Source organism: Heterodontus francisci, chromosome 12 (assembly GCF_036365525.1).
Source record: "Heterodontus francisci isolate sHetFra1 chromosome 12, sHetFra1.hap1, whole genome shotgun sequence".
In the NCBI taxonomy this organism is placed as follows: domain Eukaryota; kingdom Metazoa; phylum Chordata; class Chondrichthyes; order Heterodontiformes; family Heterodontidae; genus Heterodontus; species Heterodontus francisci.
This window is the reverse complement of record NC_090382.1, coordinates 64,667,024-64,680,600: the sequence shown is the minus strand read 5'-3', so window position 1 is coordinate 64,680,600 and position 13,577 is coordinate 64,667,024. Positions and strand designations below refer to the sequence as shown.

Below are 13,577 nucleotides of genomic sequence, written 5' to 3'. Positions count from 1 at the left end.
ACCTGCCGATAAAAGTTAAAAATACTCCTTAGGTGCGTGATAGATATTGTAAGGGCTAGAATGTAAAATTTTTTAACATCTGATAATAGGAACACCAAGTTAAACTATACCATAAATACATCAATCCATTGTTTTCACAAATACACTTCCAACTATTAAGTTGGATTTCAATCATCAAATTACCCCATTTGCTAATTTAATGTTTTTTTCAATATCTGACACTAAAAGCCATTTCTACCCCCGACTGAATGTACTACAAAAAATAATGTAAATATTCACCCTCAGCTGAAAATAAAAATTGCATTTATCCATCTGAACATTTGATCTAAGAAGTCTCTTTGTATTGACAATGATTTAAGAAGTATAACTTTGTGCTGCCTATTGGACCTACTGCTGAATATGCCAATGAAAACATCATTTTTTGGTGGTTCTTGGTGGCTGTCTTCTGTAAGCAAACGATTTCACAACGAGCAGATTCTTGGCCTGCAGCAAGCTCATTTTCTGTCAGACAATTGTATAACTGGAAAGTGGCCAGATAATGTAGATACTCCAAACCACAAAATCAGGTTCCAATTCCAAGTCTGCCTGTCACTCAAACTCATTCCATGGCTTCAAATCGGATAGTAAAAGGCTAAACCATTAATTACAGCACTTCACTATGCTGAGATGCTTTATCTGATAGAGAAATGATGAAACATGCCACTTCTGATAATTGATTATTAATAAAAGTCATAGAGAAGTCCATGGATTTGTTAAGGAAAGGTCATGTCTAATTAACTTAATTGAATTTTTTGAGGAAGTAACAAGGAGGATTAATGAGGGTAATGCAGTGGATATGGTAAACATGGATTTAGGCATTTGACAAGGTCCCAAATGGAAGATTGGTCAGAAAAATAAAAGCCCATGGCATATAGGGGAATGTGGCAAGTTGGATCCAAAATTTGCTCAGTGACAGGAAACAAAGGGTAATGGTCGACGGATGTTTTTGCGAATGGAAGGCAGTTTCCAGGGGCATTCCACGGGGTTCACTGTTGGGTCTCTTGCTGTTTGTGGTATATATGAATGATTTGGACTTAAATGTAGGAGGCATGATAGAGAAATTTGTAGATGGCACAAAAATTGCCCGTGTAGCTGAAAGTGAAGAGGATAGCTGTAGACTCCAGAATAATATCAATGGTTTGGTTGAGTGGGCGGAAAAGTGGCAAATGGAATGCAACCTGCACCTGAAGTGCTGTAACCTGCAAGGTTATGGACCAGCTGCTGGAAGGTGGGATTAGATTGGGCGACTAGTTTTTTCAGCCGGCACAGGCATGATGGGCTGAGTGGCCTCTTTCTCTGCCATAACTTATCTATGGTTCTATGACCTAAAGTAGCCAAAGGAGGGTTAACAGAGCAGCACATAAAAGGTAGAAACTCAAAAGTCTTATAAGGAAATGGCACAGACCTCAAATTTTTATGCTTTATAAATTATTCACACACAGCAATTCACAAGTAAATGAGCTTACATAAAATATCATAAATACTATATACAATTTTAGTCAGTTATTCGAGAACTGCAATTAACAATATGAAAGCAGAACTATAGCTTAAGAATACTCACCCTTTGTATGTGGGTAATATATAAATGGTTTAGGTTGACTGGTTTCACCATCAGAACGCCTACGTAACTGGACAAACACTGAGATAGGTTTTGTGATGTGAATGTCAAAATACTTGGGTGTCTTGAAAACAATAGCAAACTGAAAAACATACAGTATTTTATAATTTACTGTACTGTCTTAGAACAATCTAAATATAAGCACACATGTCTGTGAATGGAATCGCTAGCAAGAGCTAGTAGGGTACTCTGAATCCAATTTGCCTATAAGATAAATTTGCTGTTCTGCCATTATTAATAGATTCAATACATGTTATCAAGCCACTTGGTTTTTAGTGAAATAATTTCTCAACCACAGCACATTCATAAAAATTGAGTATATATTAGTTCAATACAGCATTGAGAAATCTATAGACATCATATGCAACAAGATATATTGGTCTAGTATTAATTAGAAAGAGAATAAATAGTTTCCAGGGTTTGCTGTTTAACAATTGGTATTATAATTAATGATATTGGTACATGAAAAAGGATAAAGAAAATGTTGAACCACTATTGCTAAGGAAAACTTATTTTTCGAATGAATGCAGGGATGAGGGATAGACTTGAGAAGTTGAGTTGTTCTCCTGAGAGCAGAGAAGGCTAACAGGAGATTTGATAGAGGCATTTAAAATCATGAAAGGTTAAGGTAGAGTAAATAAAGAGAAACTATTTCCAATGGCTGAAGGGTCAATAACCGGAAGGCACAGATTTAAAGTGATTGGTAAAAGAACCAGAGGGGACATAAAGAAAAATTTTAAACACAACAAGCGTTTAAGGTTTGGAATGCACTGCCTGATAGGGTGGTCGATACAGATTCAATAGTAACCTTCAAAAGGGAATTGGATAAATACTTGAAAGAGGAAAAAAAGCAGGGATATGGGGAAAGAGCACGGGAGTGAGACTAGCTGGATTGACCTTTGAAGGGGTCAGTGCAGAATCGAAGGGCTGATTGGCCTCCTTCTGTAACATAGAAACAGAAACATAGAAAATAGGAGCAGGAGTAGGCCATTCAGCCCTTCGAGCCTGCTCCGCCATTCATTATAATTATGGCTGATCATCCAACTCAGTAACCTGTCCCCGCTTTCGCCCCATATCCTTTGATCCCTTTAACCCAAGAGCTATATCTAACTCCTTCGTGAAAACATACAATGTTTTGACCTCAACTGCTTTCTGTGGTAGCGAATTCCACAGGTTCACCACTCTCTGGGTGAAGAAATTTCTCCTCATCTCAGACCTGAATGGTTTACCCCGTATCCTTAGACTATGACCCCTGGTTCTGGACTCCCCCACCATCTGGAACATCCTTCCTGCATCTACCCTGTCAAGTCCTGTTAGAATTTTATAGGTTTCTATGAGATCTCCCCTCACTCTTCTGAACTCCAGCGAATATAATCCTAACCGACTAAATCTCTCCTTATATGTCAGTCCCGCCATCCCAGTAATCAGTCTGGTAAACCTTCGCTGCACTCCCTCTATAGCAAGAACATCCTTCCTCAGATAAGGAGACCAAAACTGCACACAATATTCCAGATGTAGCCTCCCCAAGCCTCTGTATAATTGCAGCAAGACATCCCTGCTCCTCTACTCGAATCGGCTCGCTATGAAGGCCAACATACCATATGCCTTTTTTACTGCCTGTTGGACCTGTATGCTTACCTTCAGCGACTGGTGTATGAGAACACCCAGGTCTCGTTGCATATTCCCCTCTCTCAGTTTATAGCCGTTCAGATAATAATCTGCCTTCCTGTTTTTGCTACCAAAGTGGATAACCTCACATTTATCCACATTATACTGCATCTGCCATGCATTTGCTCACTCACTTAACCTGTCCAAATCACCCTGAAGCCTCTCTGCATCCTCCTCACAACTCACCCTCCCACCCAGTTTTGTGTCATCTGCAAATTTGGAGATATTACATTTAGTTCCCTCATCTAAATCATTAATATATATTGTGAATAGCTGCGGTCCTAGCACCGATCCCTGCGGTACCCCACTAGTCACTGCCTGCCATTCAGAAAAAGACACATTTATCCCTACTCTTTGTTTCCTGTCTGCCAACCAATTTTCTATCCATCGCAATACACTACCCCCAATCCCATGCGCTTTAATCTTACACGCTTTAATCTTACACGCTAATCTCTTATGTGGGACTTTATCGAAAGCCTTCTGAAAGTTCAAATAAACCACATCCACTGGCTCCCCCTCATCAACTCTACTAGTTACATCCTCGAAGAATTCTGGTATATTTGTCAAGCATGATTTCCCTGGTCTATAATTCCCTGCTTTCTCTCTACCTCCCTTTTTAAATAGTGGGGTTACATTAGCTACCCTCCAATCTGTAGGAACTGTTCCAGAGTCTATAGAATCTTGGAAGATGACCACCAATGCATCCGCTATTTCTTAAGTACTCTGGGATGCAGACCATCAGGCCCTGGGGATTTATCGGCCTTCAATCCCATCAATTTCCCCAACACCATTTCTCTACTCATACTGATTTCCTTCAGTTCCTCTTTCTCACTAAACCCTGTGTTCCCCAACATTTCTGGTATGATGTGTCCCCCTTTGTGAAGACAGAACCAAAGTATGCATTTAGTTGGTCAGCCATTTCTTTGTTCCCCATATTCTCTGATTCCATAATTCTATATTTATTGCATTTGAAATGTCTGGGGGAACAGTGTACATATGCCAAATGTCATCTAACTCGATTTTAAGCAGAATTTGTTATCTAATTCAATTTTGAGTGGAGTAACAACTCATTACGTAAAGCAGAGTTGGTCAGGTAACACAACTACAATTGAAAATACATTTAGATTCAGAGGCAAAGAAGAACCTATTCTTAGTCAAGGATATTTCTATGTTATCAGCTATGTATCGTAATTTACTGTCTGCTATGGCATTTGGAAAACCTGTTTTTGATCAACAGGTCCTTACCCAGATGTTGCCTGATCTGGGTACATTGTGTCAAGCTTTTCTCAGTTAGCTTGTTCCTTTTGTCGCTGTACTGCCAGCCGGGTGGAGAAAAGCAGAGGATTCCTTGGGGCAGATTCAAACATAAGATATCCACAATTTGTTGTGTATTAAAATAAATGGTCAGAAAATTGCAAAGGGCTAAAGTCCAACTTGTGATAAATGCTTCTGCCACACCAAACATTTATGTTCAGGTGCTGAAGAGGAAGATCTGTCATGAGTTAACCTTATTCAAATGATTCATCAATGACAAAAGTTGTTTAATTACTGTTAAAAGTATTTAGATTTTTATTCTTTTGAAAGGCACACAGGGAGATTGTGGGAGAAATTATAATCTAGTAAAATCTGTTGGATTTGCTCTTCATTTTGCTTCTTAATAAACTGGTTAGTAGTTTAATGCCTGAAATACAGGGCTAGATATTCCCTCTGGGGATGGAAGTAAAGACTGTTTTCGGGTCTCGAAGGGGCGGAAACAGTCACGGACTGTGATTTTCATGGGAGGCGCCCCCTATTTTGGCATGGAGACAGGTTCTCCATCCAATTAAAGGTGATGAGTGGGTGGCCTCTCGCAGTTAGAGGGCCAATAAGAGGCTTGAGAGGAGCCTCAGGCTGTAATGGAAGGGAAGTAACACAGAGTGCTCTTCAATATGGAGACGCCCACTCTCCAACTTTTTTCAATCTTTAATCAAAAGAAAGATTCCGCAGCCAGGCCACCACAGTGGGCAGGGGTGGGGAAGGGTGGGTGTTCAGAAAATACCTCTTGAGGTCGGCCTGTGGCTGCTCTTGCACCCAAGCAGGCAAGGAGGGCCTCGAGGCCTTTGTTGAGCGCTGACCCCCTGGTGCGACAAATTGGAAGCTAAGTCGAATATTTGTGCCCCCCACCACCTCCCCGGCCAATCCCAGCCCTGGTGACAGCCGAAATTCCAGCCCATACACTTTGACTAGAGCAATATCTGGCAATGAGAGAGAATAGGTGAATGCAAGTCATCATGCAATCAATTCGAGTAAGTTTTTGAGCAAAATAAGATATTTATTGTTTATCTCAGACATGGTGCCACTGAGATTCGTTCACATATTAATTCACATTTTACTTCCTTGGAAATTTGGTCTTGCCTGTGGAACTGATTCTTTCTACTGGACATGAAAAAAGTGACAAGAGAGTTCTTGTGATTAATAACTTGACAGTGAAATTTAAAATCCATGTCATCATCCTACTAAATTGAACTGCTTCATTTCATTTTCATAGTACTCTGAAATGGTGCATTATTTTTGTCAGCATACAGTTAGCTCTGAAATACTTTCGGCTGGGAAATATTTTGGGGAATCTACCTGTCTGTGAACATCTGCAGCACCAAATTTTCCGAATGCCTCCCAAATGTGACCACTCTCATCTTCTTGGTAGAACCGTACCTGAATATCATCTGAGGAAGGAAATATAATAATCCAAACTTTGATAATTAGAAGTTCTTTTTTCCATACTGAAGCAAAGATAATCATTTGTTTCAGCTTACCTGAAGAACATTAAAAGTTAAGAAATAACCTGTCAAACAACAAATATTTCACAAATCTACCTAATAATCATCAGAATAACAAATCTATAATCAATTTTAAAGATGTATGAAAGAAAACCAAAGATAATTGAAAGGTTAAGCAAATTGTGAAACGGTTTACCTTTTTGAACTTTATCACACAGCAGAAAGACTTCATCTCCACCCATTACACTACCAGCTGTTTTGGCCATTCTTACTATACGCAGACTTGATGCATTGGGTGCTTCTATAAAAGGAAACACAATATTTAATGCTCATTCTATGCAAAATCTAATTTCTTTCCAAATATGAAAAAGGAACATACAAATAAAAAATGGTTAAATAACATAGAAAATTAAATTTTAATGGTTGGGGAGGACAGAATTTGGAGTGGCACCCAGATTTGCTGGGTTTCTATTCTATTCTATATTAAACTCTTCCTAAACCCACAAAATTAGGGCGGCACAGTGGCGCAGTGGTTAGCACCGGAGCCTCACAGCTCCAGCAACCTGGGTTCGGTTCTAGGCACTGCCTGTGTGGAGTTTGCAAGTTCTCCCTGTGTCTGCGTGGGTTTTCTCCGGGTGCTCCGGTTTCCTCCCACAAGCCAAAAGACTTGCAGGTTGGTAGGTAAATTGGCCATTATAAATTGCCCCTAGTATAGGTAGGTGGTAGGGAAATATAGGGACAGGTGGGGATGTGGTAGGAATATGGGATTCGTGTAGGATTAGTATAAATGGGTGGTTGATGGTCGGCACAGACTCAGTGGGCTGAAGGGCCTGTTTCAGTGCTGTATCACTAAACTAAACTGTGTGAGTTTCTGCTAGGTGCTCTGGTTTCCTCCCACAGCCAAAGACTTGCAGGTTGAGAGGTAAATTGGCCATTATAAATTGTCCCTAGTGTAGGTAGGTGGCAGGAGAATTAAGGGAAGGTGGGGATGTGGCAGGGACTATGGGATTAATGTAGGATTAGCATAAATGGGTGGTTGATGGTCAGCACAGACATGGTGGGCCAAAGGGCCTGTTTTGGTGCTGTATCTCTCCATGACTCTAATTGAGTTCGATTGCAAACTTATAATGGCCCCAAATTGCTTCCCAGCAAATGGGAAAAAAAAACCCAGAGCAGATTCCTTACCTTTAGAAGACAGGCGCTGGTATCATCTAAAGTCAAAATTTTAAAAATATCCTTAACCTCTTTGGCCCTTTATGGGCCTCAGTCTTCACCATCAGAACAGTATTATGCTCTGCCGAAAGTTGGGATGGTGCCCCTGTTGCTGGGAGTCCTGTTGCAGCACATTTCTGAAGCCAAACAAGGAGCTCTGGAGTTTAAACCCCATAAGTAAACTCTCACACATCCTTACAGACTTTTTATTTTGCAATACTTAAGGTACGAACAAAACAGAGTAATAAATAATTACTTTATTCAAAACCTAGATTTAATTTCCACAGTTCCAGAATATCTATACATCCCTATAGTCCAGGGTTGTCGAACATACGGCCTGCAGGCCAGGATCCAGCCCGCCAAAGGTTTCCATTCTGCCTGCGGATGTAAACTGTACCTGGCCATTCCTCATCCTCACCAGGGGTCCATGACTGGAGATGAGGAATTTCCCTTTGGCTTCTTCTTTTTAAAAAAAGTCACAAGTCAGTTTCACAGCTGACAGGTCCTGACATCGGGAACAGTCGTTTCTCAACTTCGGACAGATTTGGGGTTTTAAGGCAGGCTTTTAAAAAAAAAGTTGGAACCCACCAGAAAACCACAAATCTGTCCAAAGTTGGGAAACCACTGTTCTCGATGTCAGGACCTGTCATCTGTGAAACTGACTTGCGACTTTAAAAAAAAAGCTGACCAGCCATCTGCTGAGCGTTCCCACTCTTTGCAACTGTCAGAGGGGGGGGGGGGCACAGAGCGAGAGAGAGAGAGAGAGAGAGAGAGAAACAAAGGAGGACAGAGAGAAAGAGAGAGATAGAAATGGGGACAGAGAGAGGGGGGTCAGAGAGAGGGACTGAGATAGAGGGGGGCAGAGAGAGAGGAGGGAAATGTTAATCTGTTAATTGTGTATCAATTGTTTGATTATATGCAGGTAGAGGGCGTTAATTGGGATCTTACCTGAGCACTTAAAAGCAGAAACTTACTGAGACTGGTGGAGGGTTTGAGTGAGGAGCTACATGTTTGTAATCCTTTTACTCTGTACAATAAATGTGAAACTGAGTAAAGATAAGCTCCTTCCATAATAAGCTTTCTGGAGTTTAACAGGGGACAGAGAAAGAGAGGGAGAAGGGGGGGCAGAGAGGGGGGGGACAGAGAGAGAGGGGGGGAACAGAGAGAGAGGGGGGGAACAGAGAGAGAGGGGGGGAACAGAGAGAGAGGGAGAACAGAGAGAGAGGGAGAACAGAGAGAGAGGGAGAACAGAGAGAGGGGAACAGAGATGGGGAGGCAGAGAGAGAAGGGGGATAGAGATAGAGGCAGAGAGGGGAGAGAGAGAGGCAGAGAGGGGGAGGCAGAGAGAGGGGGACAGAGAGAGAGGAAGGACAGAGAGATAGGGGGGGAAGGGAGAGAGGGGGGAAGGGAGAGAGGGGGGGAAGGGAGAGAGGGGGGGAAGGGAGAGAGGGGGCAGGGAGACGGGGGGGCGGGAACAGAGAGAAAGAGAGCAGGGGTCAGAGAGAGAGGGGGCAGAGAGAGAGAGAGAGAGGAGGGGGACAGAGAGAGAGGGGGGTATAGAGAGAGAGAGAGAGAGAGAGAGGGTAGAACAGTGAGAGAAGGGGGCAGAGAGAGAGAGGGGGTCAGAGAGAGAGAGAGAGAGAGGGGGCAGAGAGAGAGAGGGGGACAGAGAGAGAGGGGGGACAGAGAGAGAGGGGGGACAGAGAGAGAGCAGGACGGGGGGGGGGAATAGAGAAAGAGAGAGAGGTGGACAGAGCGAGAGAGAGAGAAGGGGGCACAGAGCGAGGATGACACGGGGGGACAACACAGAGGGGGGAACAACACAGAGAAGGGGGATCAACACAGAGGGGGGATCAACATAGAGAGGGGGATCAACACAGAGAGGGGAGAACACAGGGGGAGAGAGAGAGAGAGAGAGAGAGAGAGAGAGAGAGAGAGAGAGAGAGAGTGTGGTCAAGATCACTCCTGACAGATGGATATCTATCCAGAATACTTCGCTTTGCTACAAGTGTGCAGGCAAATATTGACTATTCGTGCAAGCAAATAAAGGCCAGGTATCTCACTAAATCAGTGTCCAACATAGTGAGGAGAAAGTAAGTCGATAAATTAGTCTTCTCTTTTGAAGTTTCTTCACAAAAATGTACATTTGTTGTTGTTTTGATTAATAGTAAGAAATATTTTAACGCCTTTATCTTACTGAAATTCTCTCACTGGCCCCCTACGTAAGACAAAAATTGTAATGTGACCTCCTACGCAAAAAGGTTGGACAACCCTGCTATAGTGCTTATGGTTATATGGTATAAATTTGGACTGAAAAGTCTGCCTTAATATTGTTTGAAACGTCAAGTAACCTTTTTATGACTACGCAGACAAGAATAATAATTTATGATACAAATGCATAACTTCTTCATTTTATTTAAATATATTACATATATATATATATATATATATATATATATGTGGTCCTTTGTAAAGTACTCACTGCTGTCATAGATGGGATCCGATATAACTGAGCTCAGTCTACGTGTAAATTTGCCATCACTTCCTGGAATGTATGGAGTAAACATCAAACGGACGACACTAAGATCCATGTACTTAGTCTGCTTCTGGGCTTCCTGATAGATTCTCTCTCTGTCTTCTTCTAACATCAAAAAAGGTTAAAATAACATTAAATCCTATACTTGTTAAGTAACACCAAGGTCTGTCACTATTATACATGTGGCCATAATTTGCTGTAGCAGGGTAACTAACAGCAGCTGGTGTTAGACTTGTCCTGGCCCATTTCGTTGTGGCGATATTTAGTGCCTCAAGTTGCTGAAAGAGTGAGCTGATAATATTACAGCAAGGGAAACAAGGCAAACATTACCGTAACTCCTTAACCAATCAGATTGAAGGATTGTGAATTTAATGAGCGAATTTAATTCCAAATCAGGTACAGAAAGAGAAATAAAGAGAAGGAAAAGAAGATTGGATTACGAGAGAGAGGAAAAAAAGGCAGAAAATAAAAATAAATTAACATTACATTTTACTGTTTTAAAATTTCGAACAACTAGTAAGACCTGACCGAATGAGACACCACGGGCTGAATTTTACCAGCCCCTCGATGCTGTGAGTCATGGCGGCGGGGCTCATAAAATTTTGCGGGGAAAAGCCTGCCTCGACCCCAGCGTCAAGAAAGGCCTGCCGCATAATATCGGCAGCGGGGGACCTCTGTGCAGCACCCGCCCCCTGTCACTTGGCAGCGAGACCTTCATCTAAATATTGAAATTAATCTAAATTATAAGTAAATGCACTTACCTGCAGGCGGCGGCTGTCCCACACTGATTTTACAGCCGTCAATCGTACCTCTCGCACCTTCAGAACTCCGCACGGAGTTCCGAGGCGAGAACCTGGTGGGGAGGGGGGGAGGAATAAAATTTTCAGGGCGGGAGGGGTGGGGGAGCGGGGGAAATACTTTTTATTGGCTGTGGGGAAGGTGGGAAAGGGTTGAAGGGCAACTGTTAGAAGGTTGGGGGGAAAGATCGGGTAGAGAATAAAGTGAGATTTGTTCGTATCAGTTGGGGAAGGGCCTCCATCAGCTAAGTATTTATTTAATAAAAATTAATTATAATGCACCTTTAAAAATGTTAATCTTTGCTAAGGGCTGGAAACTCTTTAGAAATGGCACCAGCGTCCGTTGCCGGGGACGTGGCAGCTGCCCCCTCTACGTCATTGGGGGCGGCCGCTCGGCCCCCTCAATTTAAATCAGTCCCTACTCATAATATCGCGGGGGGCTGTGCGGCGGCACTTCCATGTCGGAAGGTTGCTGTTCTCACAGCGCACTGCCGCAGAGCGCGGCATGCTGATAAAATTCAGCCCCACATGTGTATTAGTTAACTTTCAGTGCCAGAGGGGTTTCTTGGCAGTAATTAACAGTTATCATGTCATTAAAAGGGTACTTAAACTGAAATGGGCAGGATCTAACTTTGTGTAGCAAGCTTAGTTAGTATCTACTGCGCAAGTACAGCAACTTCGTGCCAATCAATGCATTTTAGCGAAATGGGTTTTCATGAAGCTACCAGACTGGCACATCTCAGACAGCAACTTTTGGATTTTTGCACTGAACCAAACATCTGCTCTCACCATTTTTCTATTCGTTCTTGGGATGAGAGCATCAATGACAAGGCCAGCATTTATTGCCCATCCCTAATTGACCTCGAGAAGGTGGTGGTGAGTTGCCTTCTTGAACTGCTGCAGTCCATGTGGTGTAGGTACACCCACAGTGCTGTTAGGGAGGTAGTCTGGAATTTTGATCACCTGAATTTGCTGTAGTGTTTGTGCATAAATAATGGTGATCACCATTAGCCTCACTGTTACTGTGACAGCAAACTATGGCCCAAGATGTCTGCATATCAGTTATGGTTGTACCACACAGCAAAGTTTGGTGATATTTTCATTTTTTTTAAACTAAGGTTTTAACCTGCTGGGCAGGAGTAACAATATTATTTTCTACTTGCTGTTATTGATAAATACTGGTGGGCTTTCAGTTTCCTCATTTATTTTTTACTGAAGACAGTGAACTAGCCAATTTAAATGGTGGTAGTACAACAAATCTACATTTGCCAGTGTGGATAAAATTTGTTAGAAGCTAGTCTTATCTCTGTTACAATTGCCTCTTGACTGTTATTTGGTAGTGAAGTCTTGTTATCAGATGTACAAAATTGCAACTCAATATCCAAGCATCTGTGTGCAGGCAAAACAGTTGCACTTTCCACTTCAGCCAAATACCAAATTGTAATGAAATTTGTTGGCAGTTTTGGGTATCTCACACCTACTAGATCTGATCAAAATGTCCAAATTTATTTCAGAGAAAGGGAGTTCTATCCAGCTAGTCAAAACCAGATTTCAGAACTCATCTTCTGGTGGTTTCCTTTGCTATCTACTGAATGCCTGTAACAGTTGACAAAACAAGCTACTGTATTATGCAAAGTACAACAGGTGTGCATTTAGATTATGAAATTAGGAGCTCAAAGCTTTACCACTGGTGCTGAAACCAGCTACCACCAATCAACATAAATTTAAGTTTACAGCACATTGTAAATTGAGGCATTTGAATACTGAATGAGCAATAAAGCCTAATATTAACTCACTTTGCAGCTGTTTCTGTTGCAATTCGATTTCATTTTCATTATTTCCATTAGGAATTGAAACATTCCCAGTATCTGAAGTCCATGCCTTAATCAGCCGTTCTTCTATAATTGCGACAACATCCTTCTTGGGAACATGAAGGATTCCAAGGTTTGGAAAGCTAATCAGAAAATATATTTGTTAGTCATCTTCACAGATGCATTAAAAAAATCAGTAAACCAGAATACCCCACTATATCTCACTGTCAGGCAAACCCCCCACCTGTCAAGACTGAGGCACAGGATTTCGCCACATGAACATTAAAACTTAAAATTGCAAGCCCCTGACCAGAAAGACATTTCCATGATAACCGACAGTGTTGGAACAAGGGTCAAAGGGCCATGCCCTGACTCTTTCAACCAACAATGAACTTTTGATTACCAGACATTGAAGGTGGGGGGAACTAGCATTTCAGAGACTGCTAAGGTACAAACTACAAACCTCGCAGGACAGACTGTTCCATATAAGGAGCTAGTCACATGACTAACCTGCTGAGCAACCTGGGAGTTTTTTTGAATTTGAACTCCCAACAAAGGAATTGGAACAGAGAGAACGCTCATGGACTGAGAACATCTCCTCTCCTGTCTGCCTGCCTCCATCTCTTTCCCACGGAACTGAATCTTGTGACAACACACAAACTCAAAGCGAGAACAATCTCCTATGTGAACAAGGTTTAAGATGAATACTGGGCCCCAACGAAACGCGAGACCACATCTTCGATCAAGGACTACAGCGAGTTCAAGAAACAGTAACAAGATATTGCCTCAAACTGCTCTACTTATCTTTTCTTCTGCTCCTTTCTGTCCCTATTTGCATGTGTATATCACGTATGCATGCTAGTGCGGGCGCGTCGTATATCCATAGGCGTGAACCATTTAAGTTTAAGGTTAAATAAATTTAATCTTTCTTCTTTAAACCAAAGAAAACCTGTTTGTGCTCATTTCTTTGCCTTATAATTGGAAAGTTGTGAACAAGGATTCACAAAAGGGGAGCTCAAAACACAATGTGTTTAAAATTAAACCCTGTTACAATAAGACTGGGTGAAGGTACTAACAGACCCCCTAGACACATTTTGCACCTGGTCGTATCATCACTTTAAGTCAGTAAAAGGATTTTTA

At 41.9% G+C, this 13,577-nt stretch overlaps 1 protein-coding gene across 8 annotated transcripts in view; it reads right to left on the bottom strand.

The window, feature by feature from the left end:
• The window catches only part of LOC137375888 (nuclear factor NF-kappa-B p105 subunit-like), a 68,922-nt gene that overhangs the window by 18,905 nt on the left and 36,440 nt on the right, over positions 1–13,577 (bottom strand). For 7 of the 8 annotated variants that reach the window (XR_010976082.1, XR_010976083.1, XM_068043525.1 and 4 more), the window contains 5 exons: positions 12,423–12,580; positions 9,776–9,934; positions 6,278–6,382; positions 5,936–6,027; positions 1,601–1,739 (listed from right to left, as the gene is read on the bottom strand). Coding sequence is in view for 6 of the 8 variants with exons in the window: in XM_068043525.1 (XP_067899626.1) it covers positions 1,601–1,739; positions 5,936–6,027; positions 6,278–6,382; positions 9,776–9,934; positions 12,423–12,580 (653 nt within the window). In the remaining 2 variants the exon portion in view is untranslated. The remainder of the gene's footprint in view (positions 1–1,600; positions 1,740–5,935; positions 6,028–6,277; positions 6,383–9,775; positions 9,935–12,422; positions 12,581–13,577) is intronic. The other variant, XM_068043527.1, reaches the window with a different exon arrangement.